Below are 18765 nucleotides of genomic sequence, written 5' to 3'. Positions count from 1 at the left end.
GACTACTTTCTCAAGCGCACAATTGAACAGCAACGGTGAGATGCCATCCCCCTGTCACACTCCTATTTTTATTTCAAAGGGTTCCGATAATTCGCTCATAAATTTAACTTTCGAAAATGTATTTGTAGGGGTCGCTTTTATAATATTAGTTGTTTTCTTATCCAAAGCCATTTCTTCCAGGACTGATAACAGAGATTCTCTATCAATCGAATCATATGCTTTTTTGAAATCAATGAAAGAGATTACATATGACTTTGCCCTTGATTTTTGGTATGCCCTAATGTTTCCTTATATTACGATCAACACAAATAAATTTATAGCGATCTCTAGTAATACATTTAAGTGGTAAACTATTCCAAACACGATCAAGTGCTGCACCTGAAGTTTCACGTTAATGAGACAGCGCTGGCAACAAGTGGACTGGGTGGCGTGACGAAGTGCAGCAGCCGTGGAAATCACTCCGCAAGTAGCATTCCGGCCTTGAGCGAGGGCGGTACTTGGGCGAGCACGACTCCAGCCAGGCCGGGGTCCAATTTACACCGGCCAGCCGCGAGGTTTGCACCGTAACCCTCATGTCGGCGTCACCGGAATTACGGGAATAAATAATTAAGTGGGCACCACGCCGCTAGAGGCGGCGGGGGCAGTCGTCGTCGTTTTTGCGAGACCCGGGGCCGCCCAACTGGCCGATCCGGCAGAAGGACGCGGCCCTTTCACGCCGGACGAGCGCGCTATATAAACGTGACGCGCGCTGAAGACGCCACAGTTCAGCAGCTGCAGACGCCACACGCTCTCCTCAGCATGAAGGTCCTGGTAAGTGGCGCCTCAGACTGCCTACGAATGTCTTCTGCGTCTGCGTGTACACATACAGAGTTTACTTGAAAAGAGAGACAGCATTGGTCGTATATTTTTATCATCGCAAAATCGATTTTCTGTCACTGAGTGACCATCTTTACTGTTGTATTATATAACTTAAATTAGTAAGCACTGGTGTCAATAAGCTTACGGCAATCAAAACCCCCTTGGAAGATTTCGATATTGTTTTCCCGTTAAGTGCAAACTATCAGTCCTACAGAAAAAAATGAACAGGATCTCTTTGCAGGAAATGTAGCTAAATTCTGGAGTGAGGTACGTTTTCGCATGGGTCCGGGGTTGTACGTTATTCAAGAGTCTATGTGATTGCCGTAAGCTTATTGACACCAGTGCTTACTAATTTAAGTTACATAATACAGCACTGAAGATGGTCACTCAGTGACAGAAAATTGATTTTGCGATAATAAAAATATACGACCAATGCTGTCTCTCTTTTCAAGTATACCCATTATCTGGTCGTAGTGCACAGGACACTATGGAGTCGCCAATCAACATACAGAGTTATTCACCTGCCCCTACCAGTAAGTTTTCTGCAACCCGCAACGCCTTCAAAAACCCCTTGGAAGATTTCGATATTGTTATCCCTCTAAGTGCAAACTATCAGTCCTACAGAAAAAAATGAACAGGATCTCTTTGCAGGAAATGTAGCTAAATTCTGGAGCGAGGTACGTTTTCGCATGGGTCCGGGGTTCTACGTTATTCAAGAAACAACGTGTTTGAAGGTAACTTTCGTACGTTTTCCTTGAATAATACTAAAGGTACAGCCTCTAGAGAAAATGTATCCCAGTATAAAATATAACTAAATTAAACTTCCTACAAAAAGTCCTGTTATTTTTTTCTGTAAGAATATCGGTTTGCAGGTAGTGAGTGAGACTATATGAAAATATGCTCATAGTATTTCAAGGTGCTACAGGTTGCATAAAACCCATTTTAGGTGCAATTTAATCATCCTGTATACTCCGCAAGACACTGAACAGTGCCTGACAAATGGTACACCTAACCGCTACTAGAGATTTTCTGTCGTGGTACAGTCGTGTAGTGAGAGAGTGGAAAAGCCAGTCTAGAGACTGCAAAGAACTTGCAAGATTAGTTGAACAGGATAGACCATTTGAATGGAATAAATATTGGCTTATGAACAGGCTATAACACGAATTTCAACAAAAATGATACAAGGGTAATGAAATGTTTTCGTAGTAGTCAGGCCATGCCGAGGGAATTAGATTAGAAAATAAGACACTGAATCTTGTAAATCAGTTTTGCTACTTGGGCGACAGAATAACTGCCGCTGGCTGAAGGAGAGAGGACACAACATTCAGATTTCCACAACCGAGAGTAAGATATTTGAAAATGAGGTAGTTGTTAATGTTGAACATTAATTTATGATTTAAGGAGTCTTTCCTGAACGTATTTCGAGTAAGATTTAGAACGGAATTGAAACATAGACGAGAAACAGTTGGCATAAGAATAAAAGCTTTGGAAATGTGGTGCTGCAGAAGAATGCACAAAATTAGTGGGGTGAATGAGAAAATAAGTGAGGAAGCACTCAATTAAATTGGGAATATATGAAATTTGTAGTAAAACCTAGCTAACGCAAAGGATCTGTTGGTAGGAGACATGCTGAGGAATCAAGAATAGTAAAACTGTCAATGAAGGTAAGAGTTGAGGAGGTAATAACTGTAGACACAGATCTAGACTTGACTACAGTAAGTAGATCAAGTGGATGTAGGTTCAGTAGCTATACAGAGATGAAGAGATCTGCACAAGACAAACTTGCATGGAAAGCCAATCGAACCAGCCTTCCAACTGAACACAGCAGTATCAACGACATGCCACTGTACGCGCCGAAATCTTTCGTATCTTACTCTCATGGCCTCTACGCATACGATGGCGGTATAATAGTGACTGTACAGTGTTCTTAGAAGTTCTCTAAATTTATCCATCAGAAATTTGTGAAAATGACGCCGTCCCTCCCATTTAAACTACCTGTCCTCCATTTTTTTATACATTCGCATAGACCATACCGAAATATTATCCTAGCAGCGCGACTCTAAATTCGTTCATGTCTTTATCTTTCTCTGTTTTAATGTCGTCAGTTTAATAACAGTTTTTATTTTGACATCTGTTACTTACTTAATAATGTTATTCTTTTCATCTCAACATCCACGAAACACATCACTCTTCATAACATTGAAATACATACCTTACCATATCTAGTCACTAAGTGATAACAACTATCTGTCGGTTTTCTCTCGTAATTCTACGTTGCTCCGTAACCTGACTGTATAAGCAAGTGCAAGAATACATAGTTTTGATTGGAAAGCAAGTCGCTACCATACAAAGGTCGTATACTGTCTTTAGGCCATTGCATTTGTTTGCAAAGCATCTTCTGCGCAAATCCGTATAACATCCATAGTAACCGTGTTTACTGTTTGCGAAATCGGGTAAAATATGGTGTCATCCTATAAGACGATACTGACTTTAAGTTTTTGGCCTAATAAATCATTGTTGTTCATTCCATTACGTTCGGCTGATGCGAAGGTGTGCAGGAGACAGTATCTAAGTAACGAATCTTCGTTCGTCTGCGAAACTAGAAAAATATTGGCGACTTCAGAGTCGTGTTCGCACATAGCCGTATACATTCGTAAGTGATAGGTTGTCAGTATAAATCATAATAATATTTAACAAAGAGATTTTTCACTAAGACAGTCATCATTTTCTCTAAACAAATTATAAAAAATTAGTTTATCGCTTACGACGGCCACGTGATCACGCCTAAATCCCTGTCGAATTCAACGTTCGTTCTCAGTTGAGGCGTCCATCCGCCGCTGTTGCACCTGCAGCTGACCATGCTATGCCTGGTAACCAACAGCGTCTTTAAATGGAAGAGTTCTGATGTGATGTAAAACATATGAAATAAAGCAATAGCGGAACGATGTGCAATTCTGAAGGAAACGACATAATCTATTTCACTTATCGTAATCTTTGTTTACCTCTACAGTTTGTCTGCAATGTACATGTGGAGTATAGAGTTACAGAGAAGTGAATTAAGGGCGATGGGAAAGCTGGGATAAAGTTAATCGAAGAGTTTGAGACGTAGTATTACAAAAGGATGCTGAAAATTACCTGTGTAGTTGAGATAAGGAATGAAGAAGTTCGCAGCAGAATCAGGGAGGAAACGATCAAATAGAAAACATAAGGGAATAACTTACACACAACTAGAAAAATTTGTAGTAGTTAAAATGGGTAGAGGCACGAATTACATATGTAACAACTGAGAACTTTGGATAGAGGTCGTACTCTGAGAGGGATACTGGCACGCAAGAAGAAATCTTAATGGTCGCATCATAACAGTCAGAAGACTCACGACCAAAAAAATCTACTTCTTCAAGCCTTATCAGTGGTTCCTTTAACGCACCCCACCTGCAAGAATAATCATTTTCCTGTTGGAATCTTTGTTTCATTTCTTTTCCGTCTTACCTAGCATGTCTTCATGTTCTTATTTTCATATATCTGCACTCTATTTTCTCTCGAGATATGTATGAACGTCTCCTTCGTTTAAATGGTACCACCACATTTTGTATTTTATCTTAGCAATTAATGTACTTCAGCATCACTGCATTTAAAATTATTCCATTCATTTGAATCTACTCTGATGTAGTACTATAAAATACTACTAAGTTTCTTGTTTTGCCCTACGTTTTACATTACATACGTCATTTACATCTCTGACAAAAAAAACTATTCTAACATTTTTGCATATTGCCTAGATGCGTACAAATAAACCATTTCATGTACGCTGTGTAGTGGATATGTAGGAGATTTTAGTACGTTTGGATAGTGATAAAACGGGATGCGAGTACAGAACAACCTCAGCTTACGACATTGTAAATGCGAGCATTTCCAAAACCGAGCTGCCGCTTTTCTGTTGAGTAGCTATCTCAATCATTCCTCAGTTATGGTCAGTGTTTGGTACCAGCTGTCTTGTTTTGGTCATGAGTGCCCTCTAAGTCTACGTTACTCTGCTTTATTTGTCCTGTCTGTCGTCTGTCACATATTATTTTGCTTTCAGGGCAACAGAATTCCTTCTCTTCGCCTACTTCCTGACCTCCAACTCCCTAACATCGTCATCTTCATGGTTCTCAATTCTGATGCTAAATGTATCACTGAATCCATTCGTGTTACACCTCATGACTTTTATCTTTTTTTGGTTTCCTCTCAATCCATTCGCTATACTCAGTACATTGTTCATTCTACAGTATTCAGTACGTACTGTAACTCTTCCCTGCTTCTACTGAGGATAACAATATCATCAGCGAGTCTACTTATTCATATTCTTTCATCTTGAATTTTAATCTCAGTCCTCATACTTTTAGTTCCGTCATTGATTCTTTGATGTACAGATTTAATCGTGTAGGAGAAAGGAAGCATGCCTGTCTTACAGTGTTTATAATCTGACCTCCTCGGTCTTGATGTTCCATTCTTATCGTTCCTTCTTGGTTCCTGCATGTATTGTATACTATCCACATACGTTATCTTCCTATCACAGTACAGTCCTTGGAAACATCTGTAATCAAACCACATAGCCACTGGATACACTTTAAACCCATATCGGGATGACGAATGATGACACGATAACTGTCAATTCCAGGTCGTACTCTGCGCCGTGGTGGCCGCGGCGGTGGCGAAGCCCGGATACCTGGGACTGGGCGCCGCCCACAGCTATGCCGCCGCCCCCGCCATAGCGGCCGCGGCCCACACCTACGCCGCCGCCCCCGCCATCGCCGCCCCTGCAGTGGCCTACTCTGCCGCCCCTGCAGTCGTGGCTGCCGGCCCCAACTACGCCGGCTACGCCGCCTACGGCCCCGCCAACATCGTCATCGGCTCTGACGGCATTCCTCTCGACACCCCAGAGGTCGCTGCCTCCAAGGCCGCCCACCTGAACGCCGTCGCCGAGACCAGGGCTCGCGACGCTATCGTCAACAGCGCCGCTGTGGTTGCTGCCGCCCCTGTGGTCGCCGCCGCCCCCGCCATCGCCGCCGCCCCCGCCATCGCCGCCGCCCCCGCCGTAATTGACGCTAGGACCTACGCCGCCCCCGCCATCGCCGCCGCCCCCGCCGTAATTGACGCTAGGACCTACGCCGCGCATGCCATCGCCGCCGCCCCCGCCGTCATTGCTGCTAGGACCTACGCTGCCCCCGCCATTGCCGCTGCACCTGCAGCTGTCGCTTACTCTGCCGTCCATCCCGGTTACGCCGCCTATGGCTCGGCCAACATCGTCATCGGACCCAATGGCGTGCCCCTGGACACCCCTGAGGTAGCTGCCGGCAAGGTGGCCAACGCCGTCGCTCACATAGAAGCCAAGGTCCGCAACGGTGACCTGCTGGGCTGAACTGTCTGCCTACACGAACGTTCTTCTTAGATAACGACCCTGGAACAATCATCTCACGCTTGCGCCATCATGGTTCTGTACATATGTAAATCATAAGTTATAAATACACTTTCAATTACTTGAGAAAGAGTTGCTTTCATTTATTTCCAATTATAAAAAGAAACACCTGAAAATCCGTGAAACTTTGTGGTACATTATGACATTCTTCTAAGAGATCCTTTTCACTGTTAACCTTCGGCAGCTAAAATTTGGAAGGTACATGAAAAATGGGATCTACCTGAAGAAATCATGAATGCTCTGCTGATGGACTCAGGTAGTCACTGCTTTGCTTGTCCCACTTGCGAAATGTTCTTAGTTCTTTACTGTCAGTAGCTGTAGAAGCAATAAATTATTTCTGGATACTTAGCCATTAGTTCAGAGTATCTGTTATGCTCTGGATTATTTCAACATGTATGCAGATAGATACAGTACTACACAACAGGTGTCGTGCAAGCAGCTGATCTCTCCAGCGCTCGAGAAGTAACTGTTGTTACAGAGGAGGCCCTGTCTAAACCTCAGACTGGTAGAAACTTTCGCCACCAGCATTTAGTTACCAAGGGCATGGAGCTGGTGGGATACACGTGATAATATCCTCTATTAAAACGCAGACTTCTCTCTTACGTTTCACAGGATCCAGGCAACTGACAATCTTACTAGTAATCCATTTATCTCATATGTGAAAATCTTCGTACTTTATGAAAGGAGTAGACGATATACAGGCACTGAATTCCAACTTCTATCTTCTTTCATGTACATAAACAGGCATGGCATCATATACGTATTGCAACTGTTTACCAAATAGGCAAAAGTAGCCAAAGTCTATAACATTCGTAATGCCTCAAAACGGGGAATATCTCAGGCTGAAAGATCATCATCGAACTGATACAAGAATGAGATTTTCACTCTGCAGCGGAGTGTGCGCTGATATGAAACTTCCTGGCAGATTAAAACTGTGTGCCCGACCGAGACTCGAACTCGGGACCTTTGCCTTTCGCGGGCAAGTGCTCCACCATCTGAGCTACCGAAGCACAACTCACGCCCGGTACTCACAGCTTTACTTCTGCCAGTATCTCGTCTCCTAATTTCCAAACTTTACAGAAGCTCTCCTGTGAACCTAGCAGAACTAGCACTCCTGAAAGAAAGGATATTGCGGAGACATGGCTTAGCCACAGCCACTCCGCTGCAGAGTGAAAATCTCATTCTGGAAACATCCCCCAGGCTGTGGCTAAGCCATGTCTCCGCAATATCCTCTCTCTCAGGAGTGCTAGTTCTGCTAGGTTCGCGGGAGAGCTTCTGTAAAGTTTGGAAGGTAGGAGACGAGATACTGGCAGAAGTAAAGCTGTGAGTACCGGGCGTGAGTCGTGCTTCGGTAGCTCAGATGGTAGAGCACTTTCCCGCGAAAGGCAAAGGTCCCGAGTTCGAGTCTCGGTCGGGCACACAGTTTTAATCTGCCAGGAAGTTTCGAACTGATACAAGTTTGACGAACGTGGGTTGATAAGTGTAGGACTTGTGAGTACTGGTATCTATAACCGTTATGTCATAGTGAACAACATATCCTGGTGGTAACTTGTATGTCATTAGAAAGACTTGTACATTTCCTTTACCACCTGCATCATAGAAACAGCATCAAGTATACAAGTGGATATACGTCCATATTGTGGATGGTACAGCGGCAAAATCTTCTTGATCACCTACCTCGCCCGAGTTGCAATTGACATGTGCAGGTAAGTGGAGATCAGTAAGACTCGAACTGTATTGTTCTATTTGGAATCTGGTTTCGCAGGACTGAGCGGATCAGGTTGTGGAAAAGGGCCTAGATCAGTTACTGTTAGTTACACAAGAACACACAACTTTATTCCTCGAAAACCAGTGCACAGTTTTCTCTTTAAAACAACAAGGATCAATTCACGGTTGAGGGCCCAAGTAACTTCTCAATAATAAAATTTAAATAATGCCTTTGAAACACAAGGATTTAGAGAAACGACTGAAGGACTTACTTAAGTAAAATTAAAATATCCTTAAATAATTCCTTTTAAGGCACCAGAATTTATACAAACGGCTGAAGGCCTTACTTAAGTAAAATTAAAATATCCTTAAATAATTCCTTCTAAGGCACCAGAATTTAGACAAACTGCTGAAGGCTTACTTAAGTAAAATTAAAATATCTTCTTGGCTGAAGGTCCAAATAATATTTCAGATCAGCAAAGGAAATTCTTTCAAAGGCAAGCATCTACAAATCTCGGCTAACAGCCTTATTAAGGAAAATTTAAATTAATTTCTCGGCTGAAAGCATAAAAATATTTCAACATAGTAAAATGCAACCTTTAAAGACAAGCGGTTACACAATACAACAGAGAAACATCTTAAGAAAACTTGAAATGTCTTGACGGCTGAAGTCCCAAACAATTATACAAAATAATTAAAGACAAACCTTAACATAAGCATTTCCACAGTACGGCTGAAGGCCATTTAAAGAATTCAAGATAATTAAAGAGAAACCTTACAGACAGGAATTTACACATTACAGCTGAGAGCCACAAATTTTAACACAAACGCGGCTGAAGGCCTAAATACAGAGCAAACAAGAATTTTAAATAAAACACGGCTGAAGGCCTAATCTTAAAATACTTCCAATAGGGTTCGGCTGAAGGCCAATACTAAACGTAGAACAGACAAAATTAATAAACGGCTGAAGGCCTGGCACAGTACTTGCGACAGAAGAAAATCAGAATCACAAACAACAGAACAGTGGTGCTCAGAAGTGTTCCAAGGGTCGGACTGTGGAGGGAACTCTAAGCACAGTTTGGGTGAGACAGGCAGCCAAGCGTAACACTAAATAATCGGGTGGCAGCACGACCTAGGGACGGCTCAAGAACCAACCAACAACCTAATCAATTCCCTTCCACGCTGCTATGTCGCAATCGACCGACTATCTAGTCCAGTACGCAGACAGCATTCATCTGCTCAGCGGAAATCACAGAAGCTACAGATACACTCCTGGAAATTGAAATAAGAACACCGTGAATTCATTGTCCCACGAAGGGGAAACTTTATTGACACATTCCTGGGGTCAGATACATCACATGATCACACTGACCGAACCACAGGCACATAGACACAGGCAACAGAGCATGCACAATGTCGGCACTAGTACAGTGTATATCCACCTTTCGCAGCAATGCAGGCTGCTATTCTCCCATGGAGACGATCGTAGAGATGCTGGATGTAGTCCTGTGGAACGGCTTGCCATGCCATTTCCACCTGGCGCCTCAGTTGGACCAGCGTTCGTGCCGGACGTGCAGACCGCGTGAGACGACGCTTCATCCAGTCCCAAACATGCTCAATGGGGGACAGATCCGGAGATCTTGCTGGCCAGGGTAGTTGACTTACACCTTCTAGAGCACGTTGGGTGGCACGGGATACATGCGGACGTGCATTGTCCTGTTGGAACAGCAAGTTCCCTTGCCGGTCTAGGAATGGTAGAACGATGGGTTCGATGACGGTTTGGATGTACCGTGCACTATTCAGTGTCCCCTCGACGATCACCAGTGGTGTACGGCCAGTGTAGGAGATCGCTCCCCACACCATGATGCCGAGTGTTGGCCCTGTGTGCCTCGGTCGTATGCAGTCCTGATTGTGGCGCTCACTTGCACGGCGCCAAACACGCATACGACCATCATTGGCACCAAGGCAGAAGCGACTCTCATCGCTGAAGACGACACGTCTCCATTCGTCCCTCCATTCACGCCTGTCGCGACACCACTGGAGGCGGGCTGCACGATGTTGGGGCGTGAGCGGAAGACGGCCTAACGGTGTGCGGGACCGTAGCCCAGCTTCACGGAGACGGTTGCGAATGGTCCTCGCCGATACCCCAGGAGCAACAGTGTCCCTAATTTGCTGGGAAGTGGCGGTGCGGTCCCCTACGGCACTGCGTAGGATCCTACGGTCTTGGCGTGCATCCGTGCGTCGCTGCGGTCCGGTCCCAGGTCGACGGGCACGTGCACCTTCCGCCGACCACTGGCGACAACATCGATGTACTGTGGAGACCTCACGCCCCACGTGTTGAGCAATTCGGCGGTACGTCCACCCGGCCTCCCGCATGCCCACTATACGCCCTCGCTCAAAGTCCGTCAACTGCACATACGGTTCACGTCCACGCTGTCGCGGCATGCTACCAGTGTTAAAGACTGCGATGGAGCTCCGTATGCCACGGCAAACTGTCTGACACTGACGGCGGCGGTGCGCAAATGCTGCGCAGCTAGCGCCATTCGACGGCCAACACCGCGGTTCCTGGTGTGTCCGCTGTGCCGTGCGTGTGATCATTGCTTGTACAGCCCTCTCGTAGTGTCCGGAGCAAGTATGGTGGGTCTGACACACCGGTGTCAATGTGTTCTTTTTTCCATTTCCAGGAGTGTAGTTCCATGTAAACACTTGCACCAAGAACTCCGACAATCCCTAAAACCGCCGGCCTTCGTGGCCGAGCGGTTCTAGGCGCTGCAGTCTGGAACCGCGCGACCGCTACGGTCGCAGGTTAGAATTACTGCCTCAGGCATGGATGTGTGTGTTGTCCTTAGGTTAGTTAGGTTTAAGTAGTTCTAAGTTCTACGGGACTAAAGACCTCAGCAGTTGAGTCGCATAGTGCTCAGAGCCATTTGAACCATTGGAATCCTGAAACCAATCACCGTGGAACAACAAGGAGAAATGACGAGTCACACTCACACAGAGTTTCGATAAGCGGTCGGCGACCAAATACACTTTGTCCGATGAGACGACCCACCGAACGACCAACCAAGGTCGTCCCCACATAAGTTACAATTGTCGGCAATGGTCGGGCGAGTCTTGGCTGTCCGGAGCTCACTGCAGCTCCAACCGCGACTCAACTCGATGTCCGTTCGCAAGACACGGCGACCCGGGCGCACTGGCTACGACCCACCCATGCAGAGGTAACTCTTGCCCATCGGCGACGACATCTCTGCCAGAGGAAGGAACCGACCCACGTCCGGCAAGATGACCAACTGACGAGGCCAAGAAACGCTCAAAAGACCAAAAACACGTCGCCCAATGAGATGACCAACCGAGAGACCAACCGGCGGTCGTTCCCGCTCCAATCTCCTTCCGTCGGACAGTTCACATGTGTGGCCAGCGGTTGGTAAGTACTGTCTGTCCGCGCCTCACTGGCGCTCCGTCCCCGACTGCTTCATCCACCCGACTGAACTCCGGACAGACGACGACACGGAAATACTAAAGGCCGCTCAAGACATAGTACGACAGTGCACCTATCGATAAACGCTGCTGCTGCCACTCACGGGCAGGTAAGACAGGAACTTAGTGACGCCACTACACCGAATAAGAAAACGAGGCGGCAGTACCGTAAGGAGAAGGTGACAAACAATAAACGGCATGAACACGAGCCACGCATGGCTCACTATTCTTTCGCAAGAACATAACCGTTCTGTATTCACAAACTACACTGTTCAGTCACGTTAATGTGACGCAGTCAGTGAGTTTCAGGAAGGTACCGGCAGAAATGTGGAGCCACGCCAGCTACAGTGTCGTGGCCAGTTGTGCTAGATTTCTTGGCTGAGAATAAATGGTGTGAACAGCCGATCAAAGTCGTCCCACAAATTCTTGATTGGGTAAATCCGATGAGCCTGGTGCTCAGGTCAGTGCGGTAAACTCACTCTAGTGCTCTTCGAACTAGGATGTACACTGTGAGCTATGTACATTTGTTGCTAACAGATGCCATAGCGCCAAGGAAAACACAAACTGCATGAAGAGGGTGGACATGGTGGCCAAGAACAGATGCATGTTTGTGCTGATCTTTTGTTCTTTACAGAATGACAATATCACCCAAGGAATGTCATGAAAACATTCCATCACCATAACGCTCTCTCTTGCGTCCTGGAATCTTAAGACGACTACTGCAGAGTCGTACATCTGCCTGATTGAACATTGCATGTGATTCATCTGGGAAGGTCACATGTCGCTGCTTTGTGGATCTCCACTTGCGATACTGCAGTGCAAATGCCAGTCTTTGTCACCGATGAATAGCAGTCAGCACAGGTGCCTGAATCAGGCGCCCGCTATGGAGACCCATACGCAGCAACGTTCGCTGAACGGCCGTTGGGGAGATACTGCCAGGTTCACCAGTGTGGTCAGTTGCTGGTGGTCAGTCGTTCAACAGTTGGATGTCTGTTCGTCTGTACACATCTCCCCAGCTGGTGTTCACCTTTGTCATCCACTGCCTGTGGTGTGTCATAGTTGCCTATGGCACCAGTTTTCAGTACCTCCATCTTGACATGTATGGTATACTTAAACCACGGTGGCATGTGAACAGTTTACAAACAGTCATTTCCTAAATGCTTCCACCACTGTCGCGAAAGACAATCACGCCCCTTTGGAGTACAGATAAATCTCTTTGTTTCCGCATTACGACAACGACTGCAGCCCTGACGCTGCTAGTATTGCCACCTACCATCTGTAAGTCATTGTTGCCCACTGACATCGGGTATAAGGGGCGGTCACATTAATGTTACTCGATCATTTATTAGCATTCCCAAAGGGCAGAGAGTGTACAATCTTGATGTAATAACAGTCAATTCGAGAGGATCATCTCTAAGCAGATATCAAACTGCAACAGGAACTTCAGAATGTCTTCGTGATTTCCAAAACAAACGAGAGGAAATTTGAGAGGATGTAGACATTTTACATGAAAACAGAAACGTATTGCTAGAACACTGAAATCTGTGATGCGACGCTTTGAGTGAAAACGACTATTTCCCATTAAAAAACCATAATAATTGGAATAATCCTAAGGAAATGCAATCCGAAAACGAAGGAAGTAGGTTACAGTACACTTCTTCGCCCACTGCTTGAATATTGCTCACCAGTGTGGGATCCGTACCAGATAGGGTTGATAGAAGAGATAGACAAGATCCAACGGAGAGCAGCGCGCTTCGTTACAGGATCATTTAGTAATAGGAAAAGCGTTACGGAGATGATAGATAAACTCCAGTGGAAGACTCTGCAAGGGAGACGCTCAGTAGCTCGGTACGGGCTTTTGTTGAAGTTTCGAGAACATACCTTCACCGAGGAGTCAAGCAGTATATTGCACCCTCCTACGTATATCTCGCGAAGAGACCATGAGGATAAAATCAGAGAGATTAGAGCCAACACAGACGCATACCAATAATCTTTCTTTCCACGAACAATACGAGACTGGAATAGAATGGAGAACCGATAGAGGTACTCGAGGTACCCTCCGCCGCGCGCCGTGGGTTGGCTTGCGGAGTATGGATGTAGATGTAGATGTAGATGTAGAATATGAAGTACCTGAAGAATTCCCTACGGTAATAGCATTGCAGAACACCGTAGTGCTAAGAATGGTTCTACAACTTGTGGAGATATAATTAGTATCACCGTATGACAATGACAAGGGAGTGACTGACAATCTCGATAAGGAAGTTGGAGTCATATTGAACTCTTGTCTGAATAATAATTTCCTTATATGTAAACTTTAAATATGTTAAATTACATTTGTTTTATTTTCCATATTGTAATGAAAATACCTGGGACATAGAAGTACATGTTAATGCAAAGACAGCTTTGCATTCGCTTTTTCCATGATTCGAGTACTACCTTCCAGTATTATTACTGTTCCGGCGTACCATCAAGCGCTGGAACATTGGCCTGGAACACTACATCAGAGAGGGTAGTGAGACGATGTTAGTCAATACTACGCTGACTAGGACGATACCAAGGCAGGAGCGGCATATATACGAAGAGAATATAAGCGCCACTCTGGCTAAGGGCTGCCGGAGTGGAAGACGAGCCGTCATACAAACGCTGTAGCAGTGACTTATGAACTGTATTTTTTTGCTTGCATCTAAATTGTGAATACCTAAGGACGGTGATTTTTTGCATGTCGCCATTTGGTTGCGACACACCCTTGCGAATATGCAAAGTTAAATACTGTCAGTTTAAATTACTGTACTAAACTCCATCAGTAGAATTTGCTTCAACTGTAGTCTAGGGATCCGAGAAAACAACTTCCTAGACACCCTATATTAGACAACTGGGCAAAACACTACATTGGCGACGAGTTACAAGAAGAGCCCAGTGCCGCGGTGGTCTAGCGGTTCTGGCGCTGCAGTCCGGAACCGCGGGACTGCTACGGTCGCAGGTTCGAATCCTGTCTCGGGCATGGGTGTGTGCGATGTCCTTAGGTTAGTTAGGTTTAATTAGTTCTAAGTTCTAGGGGACTTATGACCTAAGATGATGAGTCCCATAGTGCTCAGGGCCAAGAGCCCAGTGCCAGGCGGCCACGGAATTTTCTTTTGTGTTTTCCTGGTACCTTGATTCTCTCTTGCAAGGGTGTTTACTTGCTTTAACAATCTCTTTCGTGTTTTTGCTAATCGGTGTTTTCAGGTGAGCATTGCAGAAATTTTCTCTGCTTTTGTACTTATTTTTCTTGTTCGCCTTGTCTGTTTCTTGCATTTGTCTCTTCCAAAATGCCCACCCCACCTATCCCATCTCCCGCTCAGGCACCACAGCTGACAGCGTTAGATGGAATGCAGCTAATGCAGATGTTACTGTTTCAGAGCTAGCAAGTATCCTCGCTGCTAAACGCTGTACAGCATATCCTGGCGAACCAAACTACTAATGCAGCACAAGAAACACCGACTCCCAATGCTGTTCCGCCTTTTTGGCAGTTTCATGAACAAGCGGAAGAGTGGCTGGAGTGGTTGTAACAGTTTGAAGCCCACGTAATTGCTCGCAATGTACCACGTACAGGGAAACTTCCCTATCTATTGTCCATGATAGGCAGTACAGTGTTCTGCCTCCTACAGAAGTTATTTCCTAACACTATTCCGAGTGAACTTTCGTATAATCAGGTTCTAGATTCGCTAACTAACTATAATGACCAACAAGTGAGTTTGGTAGCAGCTAGTTATCAATTCTTTAATTGTATAAAACGGCCAGAACAAACTTTTCGCGAGTGGGTAACGAGAATATGCAAATTCAGATGTGCTTGTGATGCTTTATACTCAGATGTTACGTTGCGAGATGCGATTGTGTACAATATACCTGATGTCAAACTTAGAGAACAGGTTCTGAAACACTCCTATCCATCATTTCAGCAAGTAGTGCAAATACTACATTAGTACAATTCAGGTCGATAAATCTGAGCATCATAAATCTGAGCAGCCAGCAATTTGTTGGGTTCAGTCCCTTGTTTGCGACCACCCTATCGGCAGCAGCAGCTTGCACTCGCCACGCCACGTAAACAACTCTCCACAATGTGTAAACATCTCGCTAAACAGGCTGACAGAATTAAGTCATGTCCTCGATGTTATTCACGGCACAAACGCCAAGACTGCCCCTCCAAACAAGCACAGTGTTACGCTTGTGGCAAGAATGGATGTGTACAATGGAACAAACATAACAATTCATCCAACTCACAAAAATCTAGTCACAAGGCCCATGTCATTAATGCAGTAAATACAAAGTTTGCAACATGCATTAGCAAAACTAGCAAGCAAGCAGTTTCTTCATTGCTACGCCAGTCCAACAAACGTTTTGTTCATTTGCGTCTTTGTGGGAAAAATGGGAAATTTCAGTTGGACAACGGTGTCTCTGTTACAATGCTTAATCGTCACACATATGAAATGTTAGGCTCCCCAAGCCTGCCTAAAAGTAGCGCACACCTGACAGCTTATAATGGACAACACAGTCCCGTTCTCGGAAAATATACTTTGCCTACCATGTATCGCTCACATGCCTAAACAGTGACTTCTACTGTGCTAAAATCATGTGATTGTGAGAACATATTTGGTCTTGATTAATTTGATTTGTATGACTTTAAAATTCAGGACAATGTGTTGTCAGTTTATGCATTCCATGCAAAAGACAGTGTAGCTAGCTAGATGAAAGAATTCACGGAACTCATTCCTGAAGGTTTAGGCAAGGCTAACAATTTTGTTGCATATATTGCTCTGAAAGAGAATGCTCAACCGAAATCTTGCCGGGCCAAAGGTGTCTCCATTGTATTACGCGACAAAGTCGCTGCTGAACTTAAAGAATTGCAAGATAGCGGAGCTATTGCGCCCATCAAGCTAGTCAGTGGGCAGGTCCACTGGTTTTGCTCCCCAAACCTTCAGGTCGCATTTGCCCCTCTGTTGTCTTTAAGTCTACGATCAACCCACACACTGTGACAGATACTTACTCCTTTCCACGCCCAGCGGATCTCATGGACGGATTAGGCGCTGGGTGCTACTTTTCAAAAACTGATTTGTGCGATGTTCATCTTCAAATAGCGCTCGATGACGAATCTCAAAAAGTGTGGTGTTAATGAATACTTATTTAGGCTTGTTTAAATATTTTCAATTGCCTTTTGGCAGTGCTCGCACACCCACCATTTTCCAATAGTATTTGGAACAACTTTCTGCTCAAGTACCAAACTGTTCAGACTACTTGGACGATATTATCGTAGCAGGTCATTCACCCGAAGAACATATTGCAAATTTATGTGCTGTGTTTGTGTTGTCTGATGCAGGACTAAAGTGTAGACTGGACAAGTGTCATTTTTTTAAACCTGAGTTGCAGTATCTAGGTCATGCCGTAAACAGTCAATGTGTGCATTGTGGTGGTATGTAAATATAATAATAATAATTTTTATTTGGTGGTGTGTATCGTAATTTCCTATTTCTGTTGTGGTGCTTGATTTAAAGAGAAGTGGTCATCATTTGCATTGGGTTCTGATTTTGGCTAGCATGCGATGTTAAGCAAACACTATACCGCCACAAGCATTTATGCAGATCTTGGATTTTCCGCGGTGCGTAAGTAACAATTTTTGAAACACAGCGCGCGACTCATCGCATTCCAAGGTTAGGTTTGCGTTAGTGGCTGCAAATCTGCGTAAATTACGCGGAATGTTGTAATAAAAATTAGTTCTCAGGGGTCCTGGTGGCAACTGGTTTAGTTATGAATCAATTTTAAAACGACAGTTAGTACTTGAGATATTTCTGTTTTCATGAAAAGTAATAAAAACCTATGTTTATTTTTCATTACCGAGCAAAGCCTAGGAGATTCGCGTCATCTGCTGGCGAGAGTCCTATCGAAAATTTACCGGACTCAATGCGACGGAAATATTAATGACTGAAGCTTTAATTTAATTTTATTGGCTTTAGAATAGTGAATGAGAAAGACGGAGAATTCTCCTGCATTTACAGCTACATTCAGTAAATGATTTAATAAGAATAATTGTTTTGCCGGCGTAATAGCCGATCTAATACTGCGAGAGAAATGGTGGTCGCCTCCGAAGCACACGCTAAAACAACAAATTTACAGAAAATATTGATTCACTTGTTTGAGAGGTGCGACTGTACAAAAAGTAAATTTTATTACATGGAAATATTATTTATATTCTGAATAGCTTTACAGCCGGCGGAATTTCTTCTCGGCCGCCGCCATGGGGCACTGCTCCACCTGCTCCACCATCCTCAGCATCCGGCGCCAAAGGAAGGCCGCAAGTATCGCTTCGCGCCGCATGGTATTGTGTCGTAAAGGGTTTTAGCGTGAGGCGAGATCGTCCATCGACTTGGCGCTTGCATATATCTCATTTCAGGGCCAAAAGGGTTGCAGCACCGACTTCACAATCAGTTTCGCCACAGTCATCTGCACGATGATACTTTTGTGTGTCTTCCCCCAGATTCACGGATCCCGAGGACACTGCGGCCACAGCAGCCACCAGAAGCCAGAAGGTGTCATCGCGACACCACGTGACAACCACATGGAGCCGGAGCCGGAGCCTCCTCTGCCCTCTCTCGTCCTACCGATGGAGCTGGACCGGCCGCAGCGCAACAGCCAACGCCACCTACATCTGGTTATTGGGCTCCAGAGGTGGACGCCCACCCTTCTGGTCGTTTTCCGGGTGACGTTTCCGCCGGAGCGAAGGCTGGATGGCGGGGTACGACTGGAAGCTTGACGATGTCCCCTGCAGCCACAACTTCTGGTAGTCCATCTCACTCCTTTCGTTGTCAGGAAACGCATTACACCCCTTCGGTCTTCTTTCGAAGACGCCATTTCATCGCTCTGTCGTCACATCGATGTGCGCCCGTATTCCTCTAACGGCGAGTTTGGGCTCTCAACCTTTTTTTAAGGACAGCACCTTGTTACTCAGGCAATGACATTACAATACTTCCACGTGTTTTCATCTTGCAGCATCCGGCTCGCTTCTTTTTTGAATGCTCCTTATACGTGGCTCAGAAGCTATCCACATTCTTCTCATTTCCATCAGCTGTCAAGTTGATTTCCGAAAAGAATGATTCCTCTATAGTCTCAAACAGCTAAAGCTAACATTAACACTTGTAAGTGCAAGTATAAATAGAGTAGCCGATTAAGAATCAAATCAATAGTTTCGTGCATGTTGTAAACAGATTTCAGAATATGTATGGCCGAGCGGTTCT

The 18765-nt window shown here is 45.1% G+C and overlaps 1 protein-coding gene across 1 annotated transcript; it reads left to right on the top strand.

Annotated features, from left to right (window-relative positions):
* Positions 1 to 623: 623 nt before the first annotated feature.
* On the top strand, positions 624 to 6386 carry LOC126253616 (cuticle protein 18.7-like). The gene is made up of 2 exons (XM_049955083.1): positions 624 to 810; positions 5519 to 6386. Exons 1-2 carry the CDS (start codon positions 799 to 801, stop codon positions 6257 to 6259), a joined length of 753 nt encoding a protein of 250 aa, XP_049811040.1. The 5' UTR covers positions 624 to 798; the 3' UTR covers positions 6260 to 6386.
* The last annotated feature ends 12379 nt before the right edge of the window (positions 6387 to 18765 follow it).

The sequence above is a fragment of the Schistocerca nitens genome, chromosome 4, assembly GCF_023898315.1.
Source record: "Schistocerca nitens isolate TAMUIC-IGC-003100 chromosome 4, iqSchNite1.1, whole genome shotgun sequence".
Classification (NCBI taxonomy): Eukaryota; Metazoa; Arthropoda; class Insecta; order Orthoptera; family Acrididae; genus Schistocerca; species Schistocerca nitens.
This window is presented reverse-complemented; position numbering and strand designations above follow the sequence as displayed.